At 41.8% G+C, this 16,481-nt stretch overlaps 1 protein-coding gene across 1 annotated transcript in view; it reads left to right on the forward strand.

Moving 5' to 3' along the window:
• The window catches only part of atp10d (ATPase phospholipid transporting 10D), a gene marked incomplete at both ends in the record, with an annotated part of 45,335 nt that overhangs the window by 7,272 nt on the left and 21,582 nt on the right, over positions 1 to 16,481 (forward strand). Inside the window, 5 exons of the mRNA XM_084438916.1 lie at positions 3,383 to 3,587; positions 5,016 to 5,095; positions 5,309 to 5,415; positions 7,342 to 7,473; positions 16,316 to 16,428. Of these exons, the coding sequence (XP_084295042.1) occupies positions 3,383 to 3,587; positions 5,016 to 5,095; positions 5,309 to 5,415; positions 7,342 to 7,473; positions 16,316 to 16,428 (637 nt within the window). The remainder of the gene's footprint in view (positions 1 to 3,382; positions 3,588 to 5,015; positions 5,096 to 5,308; positions 5,416 to 7,341; positions 7,474 to 16,315; positions 16,429 to 16,481) is intronic.

Genomic DNA, 16,481 nt, shown 5'->3' on the forward strand with positions numbered 1-16,481 from the left:
GTACCAGACCAATATATACATTATTCAAGAAGAAAGTGAGAGTAGAGCAGATAAAGAAACTGCTGCGGAGCCTGAGGTAACGTTGGCTTGCTAGCTAGGATAACGTAGCAATACTGTAGATGCCAAGTCAATAGCCAATGAATAATTATTATTCATACGCTTTTGTCAAAAAAATAAAGTGGATTGACTAATAGTGAAATGTTTATTTACAACAGGAGAGACGGCTTCTCCAGGCAGGAGAGCCTCCTCTCCAGCCAGCAGCCTCAACCAGCAGCCAGCAGAGCCAGTGGCGGGAGAGGGACAGAGAGAGAGAGAGGGACTCTGACTCTCAGGCAGGAGAGCTTCCTCTCCATCCAGCAGCCTCAACCAGCAGCCAGCTGGTCTGTCAGAGGGACAGACAGAGAGAGGGACTGACTCTGACTCTCAGATGGCAGGAGGGAAGGTAGAGACAGCAGGGCAGGTAGCTCCCTCACTCATCATTCTCTCTCTCTCACACACACACACACACTACCTCTCTCTCTCACACACACTCACTCTCTCTCTCTCTCTCTCTCTCTCTCTCTCTCTCTCTCTCTCTTACACACACACACACTCACACTCTGTTAGTGTCAGAGGCTCATTCGATACAGTAGTAGGAAGGAGGGAGAGAGGGTGGGAGAATATTAGACCAGTGGGACCACATTTTCTCCCAGATTTGTCTTTTTCAGAACTGACATTTTTAAGGGTATGTCCCGCAGTATGTTGCATTAAATAGCCTTTTGTACAGTAGATGGAAATGTGGTCTTTGGCACATTGAGTTGTTTGTCAGGTTGTTACCTGTATTTTCATTAAAAAAAAGACTGGGCACGACACTGGATGTTATTTAATATAGATTTTTATTTATTAAAGTCCTGTCTCGTTTACCATGATTTGTGTATGACTACTTCTTTGCCATCCCCTTTACGCTACGGTGCGTAAGAGCTCCCCGGTTTGTCTGGTTTACTATGTCCCACCTCAACTTCCCCTCCCGGGATATTAAAACATGTGGAGATCAGCTGCTTCTCTCCAGCTGAGTGGAGAGAATGGAAACACTCAAATGTTTGGTTGCTCGTTGCTAAGTGAAAACAGTCTTTTGCAAGTGAGGAAGAAAACACGAGCAATCTTTGAAACGTTTAGCAAAAGCGCATCACATAGGCTAAACGTGGAGAACTGCCCCGTTTTCAACTGCGTAGTAGTTTTCTCATTGTCACCTGCTATGAATGCTCACAGTCAGAGCTGATAATGATGTTATTTCATGTCATTAAACATCAAATCCAAACAGAAAACGAACAATAGAAACTATGCGTCGGGATTAAACATTGATTGGACTGTAGCTGTGTCAATCGAGTGTAGCAACTGTTGTGAGCTGCTGTGCGTCAGTGTCATAAGGAGTCTCTGAGCACACTCATGTGGCATGTAAGACTAAAGAAAAAGGCACGTTCAACACAGAGCTTAATCAATTGGGTGGTTAGACATATTTTGTTTTGTTGCAATGTAAAATTACATCTGAAATCTGGAACTGTACCCACACAGAGCTAAAATTATACAAACATGGGTTAGTGATTTAAAGCAATCATTTGTTAGCTAAATGGTTTGGCTATAAATTAGAAACATTTTGCAGCTTTTATAATGCCCTGAAGTGCAGCTACTTTGTTTTTTATGAGACACGTTTTATTTTGGGTAAATTAAGTGTTCCATTAACCGAGCAATATTTTTTTTTAAATTAAATTAGTCACTAGATTAATCGATTTATCGAAAAAATAATCGCTAGATTAATCGTTAGTTGTTAGGTGCAGCCATACTCCATAAAGCTTAAAAAATACACCAACCTTTGTCCGAAAACCGTAAGTGTCCGACGGATGGTTTGGTGTAATTAATTTGGCCAACTTTTGAAAAGAACGGGAGCCATACGACTCACTTTCTGGCCAATTTGACATGTAGAATTGGCGGCAGCCGTCGGTCAGACTTGGTGAGAATCAAGGTGATTGTAAGCCAGTCAAAGTGCTGCTCCTTACTAGTTTAAAGTAGTTAAATATTAGGTTTGGCGTTGTGGGAACCCTGGTGACCAGACGGGAGGCAGGATGTTAGTTCTGCTCACTGGAGCGATTTATTACAGTACAAAAGGTAAATCCAAAAGAGTGGTCGGGAACAGGCTGGGGTCAGGCGATGAGCTTCAGGGTCAGTGTCCGTGTCCAGAATCATTATCCGTGTCCGCGCAGGAGGGTCAGAGGAGCCGTGGTAACAGCCCGTGGAAGGGCTGGCAAGGCAGGTCCAGTAACCGGTGCTGGGAGCAGAAGGAAACGAAGTTAGGAACTGACTCAAAAGCAAAGGGAAAACAAGAAAGGTGTGAACAAAGACAAAAATGCGAGCAGCTAAACAGACTACTTGCCACCATGAGGTAAATGGAGATCTGGCGAAGAATGACTAGAGAACTGGAGGTATATATGGGGTTGGTAATTGGTGTCAGCTGGGGAGGATCTGCCGAATCTGCCATCAGGGTGATTGCTGTCAGCTGTGACGGGCGAGTTTGAGTCGGGCACGTGCAGAGGTGGAAGGCAGCCCCAATGACGGCGAGCGGGAACGCCCACTGGTACCAGCGGAGACCAGAGGGAATGCCGGAGATGCGGAGCGCTGGTGAGGCGTCCGGGGGCGGTGCGCCGCGCCGAGAAACCGGAGCCGTAACAGTTAAATAGTTAAATAGATTAAAGCCAAGTTTACAAAAAACTTGCATACTTTCATCTCTTTGTGCACCCCTCTGTTTCAGTACGAGCTTGCCGTCACAGATTTCTTCTGCAGAATGGTCTGGCTCTAAGGAAATAAAGAGATAGTTACTGTTACAGTATGGCCATTGCTGCCGAATGACGGTAGCTAGCATATCTTTAGATGAAGGAACAAATTCGGGCAGAGCCACCGACAGGCGCATAGCACCTAAGTGCATTTGGTGGGATGCTCAGAAAGTGTTTGGAAACATTGTAGCAAGGGGGAACCTAAATGCCATCACAAAAAATGTGCAATGTAGCACTATCAGATGAGTTTGTGGGGTTGTTGTTGCTGCTGCTCACTAGACGCTAATAATGCTGTTGCATTAGCTATACAAGGATAGAAAGCTAGGTAATAGTAATGCGCACATTTTAACAGGAATGGCGGCGCATTAATACTAAAAATGACTTATGTGGTCATAGGTGTGTGATTATAGAGTATTTTACAATGACTTTCAGCCAATCAGAATCAAGGACCGGAACCACCTGTTGTATAATACATTTTTCAAAATTGAATTATTGATATTCTGCTACTTCCATGTTCATTTGGCTCATCTTCTTAATGCAACTCCACTAATTTGTTTTTATAATCTTTATTTCCTCAGAAAACAAAAGGCATATATAGATCAGCACTGGCAGGATGTCCATGTTGGTGACTTTGTCCGTCTGTCCTGTAACGAGATTATCCCTGCCGACATGTTGCTGCTCTACTCGTCAGACCCCCACGGGGTGTGCTACATCGAGACTGCCAACCTGGATGGGGAAACAAACCTTAAACAGAGACAGGTGGTCCGAGAACTCCCGCAACAGGTATCAGCATCAGCAATATGTGATAGCATTATAATAATATTACCAGTCAATATTGTTGTCACTGTCTTGAATATTCCTCCTTGAGTTGATGATCTGGGATGTGTAACCTATGGGATTCACATTAGTCATTTAGCAAACGCTTTTATCCAAAGCGACTTATAATTGCATTTAACATACTGTAGGTAGTCAGTGTACTGCTACTCGCCAGAACGGCATCTCCTTTTTAAACAAGTGACTAAACATAATCTAGTCCTAAAGCCAAAGTGCAAGAGTAGGAATAGGTGCTTAAGAGGGAGGATCCTGCTAGTACTGAGGTGAGTTTTGAGCCTGTGGTGAAAGATGGACAGCGAATCTGCTGTCCTGACGTCAGTGGGCAATTCATTCCACCACTGCGGGGCCAGGACAGAAAAGAGCCATGACCTTTTCAATCGACCGCAGGGGCCTCAGAATGATGGGGCAACCACTCGCCACGAGGTAGCAGAGCATAGTGATCGGGAGGGGGTGTGTGGGCTTGACTATGGCCTGGAGGTTGGAGGGAGCTGTTCCTTGCATTGCCCTGGGGCGGATGTAGCTCAGGAGGTATGATTGAAGGGTCTGTGGTTCGAATCCTGGCTCCTCCTGATGACATGTCGAAGTGTCTTTGCAAGACACTGAACCCCAAATTGCTCCCAATGAGCAGGCTAGCATCTTGCATGGCAGCTGCCGCCATTGATGTGTGTGTGAATAGGTGAATGAGAAGCCTTCATTGTAAAGCGCTTTGGATAAAAGCAGTATAGTGCATTTGGTGCAGTCAATTTTAACATTTACCATTTGCCCTATAGGCTAGTAACAGTTTTAACCTGAAAGTGAGCTGCTACAGGGAGCCAGTGTAGAGAACAGAGAAGGGAAGTCAGGATGTGTGCTCTTACCTTAAGATTGTGTTAGGTTGCTGGGCATAGGCATTATCTTTATATACTGTCATCAGGCAGTGTATTTCACAACCACTTTTGATTCAATTGTGGTTGTCAACCTCACTCCACACTGGAGCTCACTGACAGCAAGAAGATCACAACACTTATAAAATATATCTTCATTTACAAAGCACTACCTCATTTCAGATTTAAAAAGGATCAAAGATATAATATAGAAAGTTCACCCATATTTGTATACCTTTATATGACTAAATGAATGTGAGAGGGTGAGAACAAGGCAGAATCACAGTACAGAGAGTAGTTGTAGTAGGCAGGATTGAGATTTTCAAACAGCGAGTCTAAGCACTACATGGCCTAACTGCCGAAATGTTTTCTTTGTCTTGTTGCCTGTGAAAAGAACATTGAAAAAACAATTTCTGAGTGCGAATCCCACTACCATTTGAAGCGCTACAACATTGGACATTGCATTAACACACTGTGGTAAACTAAATTATATGCGTTTTTGTTTTAGGGCTCCGAGTTGACTCCAGAGAGTTTCCACAGTCGCATTGTGTGTGAAAACCCCAACAATGACCTCAGCCGGTTTCGAGGTTATATGTGAGGCTCATTTTTATCTCATGCCAATACTTTTCATTTAAGTGTCTTGTAACATTATAACGAAAAAGGTGTGCATGCACAAGGCTTTGTATTTAGTTGAAACCTAAACCACCCCGTACCAACACACACAAACTACATGTCCTACTTCTATTTAAATTGTATTGCTCTGTGTAACTGGCCCTTTGCTGAACCAACCTCTGTTTGGTCCGAAAGGGAGCACCTTAGTAAGGTTCGTGTGGGTTTACACAACAACAACCTCCTCCTACGAAGCTGCACCATCCGCAACACAGAGACTGTTGTTGGGATTGTGGTCTATGCAGGTAAGGGAAATGATCATTTTCAGTTCTTAGACGCTGGGCTGTTGCACTTAGGCCAATAAGTGGAAAAACCCAATCTACTGATTGGATTTATTTGAAACTTAAAAATATATACACCACAAAACAGAATGTGGCACAGGATGCAGTACATACACATGAAACAATTTAGGATAAAAACACAATAAATTAACAACTTATTTCCATTCTCCTCTTATGAGCAGCCAATTTGGGCAGCAGACAGAACATAGCTAGTTAACAACACATCTACACACACAGACACACAGATTTATAAAATCACTTGAATACAATCACAGTACACATTAAACTGCTCTTTTATACTTTGTATCTACTAGAAACACTACAGGATAAACCTGTCTGTTCAGTCTGTTAACCTAAACCCCTACAGCTACAGGGATAGCCCACTATTATGTTCAACCTGTGTATACTGTAGGTGTAAAGTAACCACGTACATTTACTATTGTTAATGCACTTGAGTAGGTTTTTCCAAACCGTTTTGAGTGGTTTGAAATTACTGTTATTTTATTTGAGCATGACAACATTGTTTGCTCTTAGGCCCTTGGTTTAATTATCTGGATCATGATGGTGTTCCATACACAATATTTGCCTGGGTTAAATGTTATTTTCCTTTAATTACTTGAATTGTACATCCATTTGCCAGGAAGGAATCTAATCAAATCTAAGTTGTGTATTTGTAAAAATGCTGACTTTGTAACACAAAAATACTTTTATTTGAGTACTTTTTGATACTATGTTTTACTCTTAAGTAATTTGTAATTTACTCTGAAGTAATTCTTTGAGTAGTACTTATACTCAAGCAGAATCCATCGGAAGTAACGGTACTTCTACTTGAGGAAAAATGTTCTGCACTCTCTTTGTAATGTGCAGTAATTAAATTGATACGGTACATTATACTAATAGTAGTGCACACACATTATACTAATAGTAGTGGTCATGCAGCTGCTATCAAACCATGTGAGTTATCTTTCCCTGTCAGTAATTAACCAGTTGTAAGTAAAACTTTACATTTTATATAGCACTTTTTAAAACTGAATGTTACAAAGTGCTTCACAAGATTGAAAAGCAAACAATAACGTCACAAAAGGCTGTTTTGGGGAAGCTTGTTCAAAAGTCTGGGAGCCAGGACAGCAAAAGTGCAGTCACCTCTTGATTTTTATCTAGACTGAGGGTCCAAAAGGCCTTGGTAGTACAGTAAGTCGGTCCTAAGAGACCTAAGTGACCTACTGTAGCAGTGCTGTACTGTAGGGGCCCACAACTGAGCACAAGGCCTTACAGTAGTCTAGGCGTACTAATCATTTTCTTGAACTGACATGACAATATTTGCCAATATTTCAGGACTGAACTAGCTTCTTAACATTTTGATTAAATTTCATATATGGGTCAAAAATTTGGTGAACTTGATATTAGGAGCTAGCGGACCAAAATATTGCTGAATTTTACTAGCTATAGGTATGTAGGGAGTTGGGAACCGATGGCTCTGGTAGGCCTAATACAATTTACAATTACAAACGTAGTAGCCTAATACAAAACCACTGCTAATATTAGTTTGAAATGAATAAATAAATATACTGAAACCAACTGAATAAAGCCTAAGCGATTTGTTGGGAGTATAGCCATACTTTATATCAGCCTGTCCAACACGAGTACCATGGAAAGCTCATGGAACAAATGGGTTGCTTTTTTAATGACCGTTCAATTTATTATTCTCTCAGTAAGTTGCTAATATAGATATATGAAGTAACAATGAAAATCTTACATGTAGCACCTTTTAAAAGATGGTTGATGCTTGATTTCAATGTATAGTTTAATGCTTTGGAATGGTAACATGTTGCTCCTCTATCATGTTTATGTTATCTACACCCAACTTGTACTGAATGTTTTCAAACACAGGTCATGAGACCAAAGCCATGAAGAACAACAGCGGGCCGCGGTACAAACGCAGCAAGATGGAGCAGAGGCTGAACATGGACGTGTTGTGGTGTGTGGTGCTGCTCATTGTTATGTGTCTGACTGGGGCTATAGGTATGTACCACACAATGCAATTGACTGTTATCATTGACTGCAAGTATATCACTACAATGGCTGCATACATGCAGGTATTGTTCATGCCATTTGACCACAACCATAAAATGTCATGTTTAATGACAAGCTATTTGACCACTGCTCTAACATCACACCTGGCATACGGTATCATGTGGGCAGTTTAATTTAAAGTTGCATTCTTTCTTCATATATCTACGTATATTAGCAAATTAACCAGGTTTAATCTGCAGGGTTGGTGAAGTGAATAAATTGTGTCAATTCCCTCCCGCATAAGATGAGTTTCCCCGGCCGGTCTGCACTGGTTACAAAATGAGCACTCCTCTGTGTAAAGTCAAGTAAGGGATAATCAACGAGTAGGTGTGAGTTGCTTGTGTGAGAATTGAACCTTAAAACCGTTTAACGCACAGTGAGGTGTCTGACTATCATAAAGAGTTTGTTGGCAAATAAATTTGACAACTGGACAATGGATAGGTTGCACAGCAAATATGCAGTATCCAACACTTAGTTCATGGCTACAGTAGCTAGCAATGGTACAGCAGGCTATGGGATTAGCTCATTTGGGTTGCTGTCAAAGCCGGCGCATTAATTTAGATCGGTAATTAAACTTCAGCCGAACTACGTGTGCATATACACGGTTTTAACGCACGTCTGCTGGCCAATCAGAAAAGAGTATTAACACAGGCCATGGTATAATATACAATATAATTGGCAAAAAGAACATGCAGTAAGGAAATATTTAGAGACATTCACTTAATCAACCCTTGCGGATATAAGCTGGTTCATTTTTTAAATATAGATGGCCTATATTATAAAGAAACAACACAAATCGTACATGTAGTACTTTCAATTTACAACGAGTGGTCATGCAGCTGCAATCAAACCATGGGCTAGTCACACACACTTACACAGAAAGATACATACTTTGACAACAGAGGAGGCTCGTCCATTGAGGTAGGGGAGGACAGTCCTCCTCAGTTTTTGGAGAGAAGAGAGAGATTAAAAAATAAATATATGAATTTATTTATTTACAATTAATATTTAATATTATCTCAGTTTTGTTCATAAAGCAGGGTTTCCCTATGGATAAAAACCCATTATTGAAATTCTAAAGCTCCAACAGTGACATCTATAGCATGCAGCTGGAGGACCCATAGATATCTATGGAAGGGAGGCTAGCCTCCTTTAGGTCGGGTTCTTTTATATTAAATCAATGTAATGGCTTTTTTTCTTGCCAATTTCTGATTGGCCAAACGCTGAAAAATTACCGCAAGGGAGGACAGTACTCCAAACAGGATTTAATGATTGACATTTTGTTAGTCCAATCACATTCCAGATTTACCACAGTGAAGGCCGATTGAGTAGGCGTTGATGTCTGTGTTTCTCTTCCCTGTGCCATTGGAGACTTTTTGTGTGTTCGTAGCTCCATAATATAATACATCCGAAAGTATTATGGGACATATTATACATCAAACTGTTCATCTATTTGTCTTGATTCTAGCCATCTAAATATCTAAACTGACATAAATACTTTTTGAGCTAGAGTAATCTGAACACGACAGTCCCACTAGCTGGCTATAGCCGGTAACATCAGCTACGGGGCTACAAGGTGCACGTCAGGCTACGGCATAGGCAGGCGTGCAGATTGGCTGGAGGCGCAAACTGTCGGCAACTCGTCCAAAACATTTCTAGAGACTGGGTCGCAACGCTGGATCGGAGAATTCCACAGCCTGGCTCCTGCTTGTGTGAGAATTGATCGCTTTGCGGTGCTTATTCCTCATCCAGTGATGGATGGGTGGATGGTAAACTTTCAACTGAATGTTCATATTGTTCTGATAATTGTAGGCTATAGCAGCATAAGAGTGGCAGCATTGACAGCAACCTAAATGAGCTAATCCCATAGCTGTACCATTGCTAGCTAGCCATGAGCGAACTGTTGGATATTGCATTTGCTGTGCAACGTATTCCATTGTCCCGTTGTCAAATCTATTTGCCAACACACTGTTTGAGCACAGTGCACCAGCACACCTAATCAAAAACATTTTTAATATATCACCTAACCTCTCCAGCACCTCCCCAATATCAATTATTTTATCTCTTTAGAGAAGAGTACAATCCCTTACAACAACTATTGCTTACAATGTTTTATTGTTGTTTTGTAATATTTTATGGTAAATGGTAAATGGACTGCACTTATATAGCGCCTTTATCCAAAGGGCTTTACAATGAAGGCCTCTCATTCACACATTCACACACACATTCATACAGCTTCCATGCAAGGTGCTAGTCTGCTCATTGGGAGCAATTTGGTGTTAAGTGTCTTGGCCAAGGACACTTTGACAGGTAGTCAGGAGGAGGCGGGATTCGAACCGCCGACCCTACGATCATTGGACGACCCGCTTTACCTCCTGAGCTATACAGCCGCATGGATATGATAAATAAATGCTGCATGTAGTTAAAGAAAGTGTTATTCAGTTTTTCATATGCAAAATTTACTGTAAATCCCATTTAAAGCTGATATTTCAAATAATAACTTACTGAGGGAAAGTGCCCCCCGGCCCCCATGGGCGGTTCGCCTCTCTTCCTCCTGTCCTCAGTTTTTTGAGTCACCAGCCGCCACTGTTTGACAATATTATTAATCATTTAAATCCCACAATATACACTAACAGTATGTTTTGAGTGTTGCTCCTATAATGTGTGTACCAAATGAAATGCTTTATGACATCACATGTGTTACTGTATGTCATGCGTAACAATTCAGCAGTGGGTTGCACCAGCTGTGATCTTAAGTTCCATCTTAAGTTCCATCTTAAATTCCACACTAAACACATACGTTCAAACTAGTTAGTTTGATACTAAAGTTGTCGATGTTCGGTTGCACCACTGAGACGTAAGTTTTATCTTAGTAACACTAGCATAAAATCCACACTAACCAAAACATTGTTGCAGAAAATGACATTTACTCTGTCTGTGGCCAATCACCACCACCTGGTTAAACATTGCAGTCGTTCCACTTGTCTGAAGCAGGCGGAAAGACGATAACGTTTCATCATCCTTTTTCCCCTTTTGTCCCCTGTGTAGCTATTCATAATAGGCAAGCCATTGATAATAGGCAGGCCTATTTACCAAATGTTTTTTTTTTTTAAACTATGGTTTACTATATTGATTATCTGTGGCGAGTAGACGATAGCCTCTTTGCATTATAATTAGCCACAATAACGGTGTGATCCTCAGAAAATAAAGTAGCCTAGGTTAACATTAAAGTTAATCACCACAACAAAGTAGCCTAATACTGTACTCAACAACTACTAACGTTGCTACAGTGCAACCAAAAGGTACTGTAGGCTATAGGCTATATAGGCTAACCAGAAAGGCCAAACATTATAACTATGATGTCTAATCAATCAAGTGTATCACGTTTTATAACCCAAAAATTTAGGCCTGTAGCCTAACGACTGCTATTCTAACCCGTGTGTACATTACTACTGTTTCAAGGATTTGGTCATGTCTGATCGTAGGCCGAGAAAGAAAAACTTCACCCATGAAGAAATATTAATCCTATTATCAAAATACAAACAAAACAAAGACAAATTTGAGTCTAAATTTAACGCTATAACAAACAAACAAACAAACAAACAAAACAAGAAATATGGGAAGACATCACAGAGGCTATGAATGCAAAGGGAGTGGAACTTAGAAATATCAAAGATGTAAGAAAGAAATGGGGTGATTTGAAAATTCAGGCAGTTGAGGACTTCCCAAAACATGTCCCAACGGGAGATGGACCGAAGCCAGTCATGGGGCCATACTCATCATTGGTTTTGGACATTGCTGGAGAGGACTCCCCCACAGTCACTGGTATTGTAGGTGGGGTTGAGAGTGGAACAGCTGCAGTCCCAGCATCTACACCAACACCAGCCTTGCCACCAACAGCCCTACCACCAGCAGCAGCAGCAGCCCTTCCTCTGAGGCCTACATTGGAACACCTCCCCACACCTATGCTGCTTGAACCGGCCCAACCTCCAGAGCCCACTGGATTGGCAGACAGCAGCCAGCCTCACCAGTCCAGCAGCCAGCCACCACCAGCCAAGCGTGTGAGAGCCAACAGAAGCCCTCCTGCTGCAACCATTGAGCCGATGCTGCAGAAATTGAGAAAGTCAAAGAAGAAACACAAACAACTAGGGCTGCGAGCAGCAGTGAGCGGGCCCTCGCACCCCACGCGTGTCGGGGTGTGGCGCCGTTAAAGGGTGTGCTATTTCGGTGTGCAGTACTGAGAGAAACTTCCTGTCACTAGTAGGTGGCGCTCTAAGCGTGACTCAATACCGAAGCATAGATGTGTTCAGGACGGTACCTTGATGAAGCGTGAGACATGTTGAGTAAATGGAATAACGTATGTAGGAGTTATGAGGACTTCCTGCTTGACCTGTAGGCGGCGCTGTAAGTGTGACTCAATACCGACGCAAAGATGTGTTCAGAAGGTGACCTTCACGAAGCGTCAGCAATTTGGTGCAAATCGGATGATGTATGCAGGAGTTATGAGGACTTCCTGTTTCACCAATAGGTGGCGCTATAAGTATGATGCAATACTGACACATAGATGTGTTCAGGACAGAACCGTCATGAAGCGTGAGATATATCGGACGAATTGGATAATGTATGTAGGAGTTATGAGGACTTCCTGTTTCACCAATAGGTGGCGCTATAAGTATGACGCAATACTGACACATAGATGTGTTCAGGACAGAACCGTCATGAAGCGTGAGATATATCGGACAAATCCGATAATGTATGGAGGAGTTATGGGGACTTCCTGTTTCACCAATAGGTGGCGCTATAAGTATGACGCAATACTGACACATAGATGTGTTCAGGACAGAACCCTAATGAAGCGTGAGATATATCGGACAAATCGGATAATGTATGGAGGAGTTATGAGGACTTCCTGTTTCACCAATAGGTGGCGCTATAAGTATGACGCAATACTGACACATAGATGTGTTCAGGAGAGAACCGTCATGAAGCGTGAGATATATCAGACAAATTGGATAATGTATGTAGTAGTTATGAGGACTTCCTGTTTCACCAATAGGTGGCGCTATAAGTATGACGCAATACTGACACATAGATGTGTTCAGGACAGAACCTTCATGAAGCGTGAGATATATCGGACAAATTGGATAATGTATGGAGGAGTTATGAGGACTTCCTGTTTCACCAATAGGTGGCGCTATAAGTATGACGCAATACTGACACATAGATGTGTTCAGGACAGAACCGTCATGAAGCGTGAGATATATCAGACAAATTGGATAATGTATGTAGTAGTTATGAGGACTTCCTGTTTCACCAATAGGTGGCGCTATAAGTATGATGCAATACTGACACATAGATGTGTTCAGGACAGAACCGTCATGAAGCGTGAGATAAATCGGACAAATTGGATAATGTATGGAGGAGTTATGAGGACTTCCTGTTTCACCAATAGGTGGCGCTATAAGTATGACGCAATACTGACACATAGATGTGTTCAGGACAGAACCGTCATGAAGCGTGAGATAAATCGGACAAATCGGATAATGTATGGAGGAGTTATGAGGACTTCCTGTTTCACCAATAGGTGGCGCTATAAGTATGACGCAATACTGACACATAGATGTGTTCAGGACAGAACCTTCATGAAGCGTGAGATATATCGGACGAATTGGATAATGTATGGAGGAGTTATGAGGACTTCCTGTTTCACCAATAGGTGGCGCTATAAGTATGACGCAATACTGACACATAGATGTGTTCAGGACAGAAACTTCATGAAGCGTGAGATATATCGGACAAATCGGATAATGTATGGAGGAGTTATGAGGACGTACTGGTTCACCAATAGGTGGCGCTATAAGTATGACGCAATACTGACACATAGATGTGTTCAGGACAGAACTGTCGTGAAGCGTGAGACATATCAGACAAATCGGATAATGTATGGAGGAGTTATGAGGACGTACTGTTTCACCAATAGGTGGCGCTATAAGTATGACGCAATACTGACACATAGATGTGTTCAGGACAGAACTGTCATGAAGCGTGAGACATATCGGACAAATCGGATAATGTATGGAGGAGTTATGAGGACGTACTGTTTCACCAATAGGTGGCGCTATAAGTATGACGCAATACTGACACATAGATGTGTTCAGGACAGAACTGTCATGAAGCGTGAGACATATCGGACAAATCGGATAATGTATGGAGGAGTTATGAGGACGTACTGTTTCACCAATAGGTGGCGCTATAAGTATGACGCAATACTGACACATAGATGTGTTCAGGACAGAACCGTCATGAAGCGTGAGCTATATCGGACAAATTGGATAATGTATGGAGGAGTTATGAGGACTTCCTTTTTCACCAATAGGTGGCGCTATAAGTATGACGCAATACTGACACATAGATGTGTTCATGACAGAACTGTCATGAAGCGTGAGACATATCGGACAAATCGGATAATGTATGGAGGAGTTATGAGGACTTCCTGTTTCACCAATAGGTGGCGCTATAAGTATGACGCAATACTGACACATAGATGTGTTCAGGACAGAACCGTCATGAAGCGTGAGATATATTGGACAAATTGGATAATGTATGGAGGAGTTATGAGGACTTCGTGTTTTATGGCGAAATGTCAAACTTTGGCGGGGCGCCACGGCAAGGGTGTTTGGTGAAAACTCAATTTTTTTGATAACTTTTGATCACAAAGGTCTTAAGATGAAGCTGACCCGATATGAAGTTGATCGGATGAAATCTGTAGGAGGGGTTCGTCGAAGTACGAGGCATGGAAATGGTCAAAACAAGGACAAAATGGCACATTAAGAGCAAAATGGCGGACTTCCTGTTGCATGTTGGGTATAGCTCCAAGAGACATTTAAGTGTGGCTCGATGAAATACATATGCCCACCGAATTTCGTTAGCCTACATCAAACTGAAAGGTGGGGCTCGCCATTTTAAACTTTCCAGGGGGCGCTCTTGAGCCGTTTTGCCACGCCCATTTCCGTCACCCATGAATTATCAAATTTTTCACCGGGACTGACGTATCTGCAAAGTTTCATCCGTTTTCATCGATGTTCAGGCCGCCTAAAAGGCATTTGTTTGGAGTAAAGGAGAAGGAGAAGAAGGAGAAGGAGAATAATAATCCTTCGAGTTTCAATAGGGCCTCGCACCGCCAGTGCTCGGGCCCTAATCAAGCTGAAAGAGAAAAAAATTTAGCTTGAAAAGACAAAACTACACCTAGAGATATTTAAATGACAAGAAGACTTGAAATCACAAGGATACACAATCACACTAAATGAAGGATAACATTGTAAACTCAGTTTAGTAGCCAACATATGTAATATAAACATATTTGATCATATCAAACATATCATATTTACAGTATGCCAACTTAATAATACAATTAAATGCAACAATGCAACATTTCATGTCTGTTCTTATGTGTGATGGGGCTAGTAGCCAAGAGCGGTATGAAGAGAACAACTTGACAGAGAGAGGGTACGAAGTGACCTTATACATTCCCTATATGTATATGACAGTGTAGCCATCCATGCCTGTTAAATTATTTTAATAGCCAATAATGTAGCTAATGACATCCAGCACGAGTTAGACCTGAACAGGGCTCTAAGTGAGAGGAAGTCCTGAGAGGGCTTGGAGGTTCAGAGGTCTGCGGAGACACAGGAGCTGAGGGACAAATTCAAGCAAAATATGTGTTAGCTTATGTGCTAGCTAGCATGTCGGTTCTAGACATAATTTGCTCTCGTCTAAACCATAACGGGCATGGATGTCTACATTGTCGTATACATCTAGGGGATGAATTTGGTCTCTTAGTACCCTCTCTCTGCGTACAGTATATTGTTCTCCTCTTCAAATCGCTCTAATGCTAATCTTTCAACGGGTAAACATGCCATTCTGTTCAACTCTGTTCAACTTAGCTAAATGTGAACCGTCATTTGAAGTTCTAACTTAAATCTTACACTTAAGGGCTAAGTGTAAGATTTAAGTTATGCTTACGTTCAGGTGGTGCAACCCATAAATGCTAGTAACTCGTAAACTCCGGCATAACCTTGGAAGTTACGTTCAAACTAAGCTACGTTCCAATTTACGATCAGCTAGTGCAGCTCAGGCCTTGTCAAGAAAGGTCTCTGAGAAGGTCCTTTTTTACTGAGTGCTTGGAGTATAGTTGATCATGTCTCATATTGTTACTAAATTATTTAACACTTAATTCTGAATAGAAATAATGAGCAAAACATATGCAGAGGTTCACTATTTAAAAGTCCCAAAACTGTTTCCTTTATTCCAAAATTGCAATTATGATCCTTGAAGAGAAACACAGGTTTTCAAGCCAAAGGAACCCTGAGTACAAACATAGATAGGACTTTATTCAAACTCAGACAGCAAGTTATCACAGACATCGGACGTTGGTGCTGATAGGTGGAACCCATCATTCAGTGTCAATGAAATAGGCGTTTCTAGGGGGAAACAGGATCACATGGGAAGGCAATTAAATTGAATAACCTAGGACATTTGGTCAGGAGAGCAGAGCAGCTGAGCAAACACTAAAACTGAGCTGAGGTGGGATTTATACCCTCGAGCCCATGCTGGCTTTCCTGTCATATAATCCTGTCTTACCTCCGAGAGAGAACTATAGACGATGTTTCCAAGATAATAAAAGGAGGAGACAGTGCTGGGAAAGACAAAAGCTGCACTAGAGAGAAACATCTGCCCTGCATGGTCACAAGCATAGTCAATAATTTCTGTTACAATATTTGTGTACCTTCAGGTCATGGTCTCTGGCTCAGCAACCTGAAGGATCCTCCCTACCTGATTCCTGACAGCACATCTCCAGCCTTGGCTGGTTTCTACCTCTTTTGGACCATGATTATAGTACTACAGGTATTAGCACAGAATCACGTCCCATAATGTACTATTCCTAGTAGCTTTCATGC

The sequence above is a fragment of the Borostomias antarcticus genome (genome assembly GCF_949987555.1).
Source record: "Borostomias antarcticus genome assembly, chromosome: 5".
NCBI lineage: Eukaryota > Metazoa > Chordata > Actinopteri > Stomiiformes > Stomiidae > Borostomias > Borostomias antarcticus.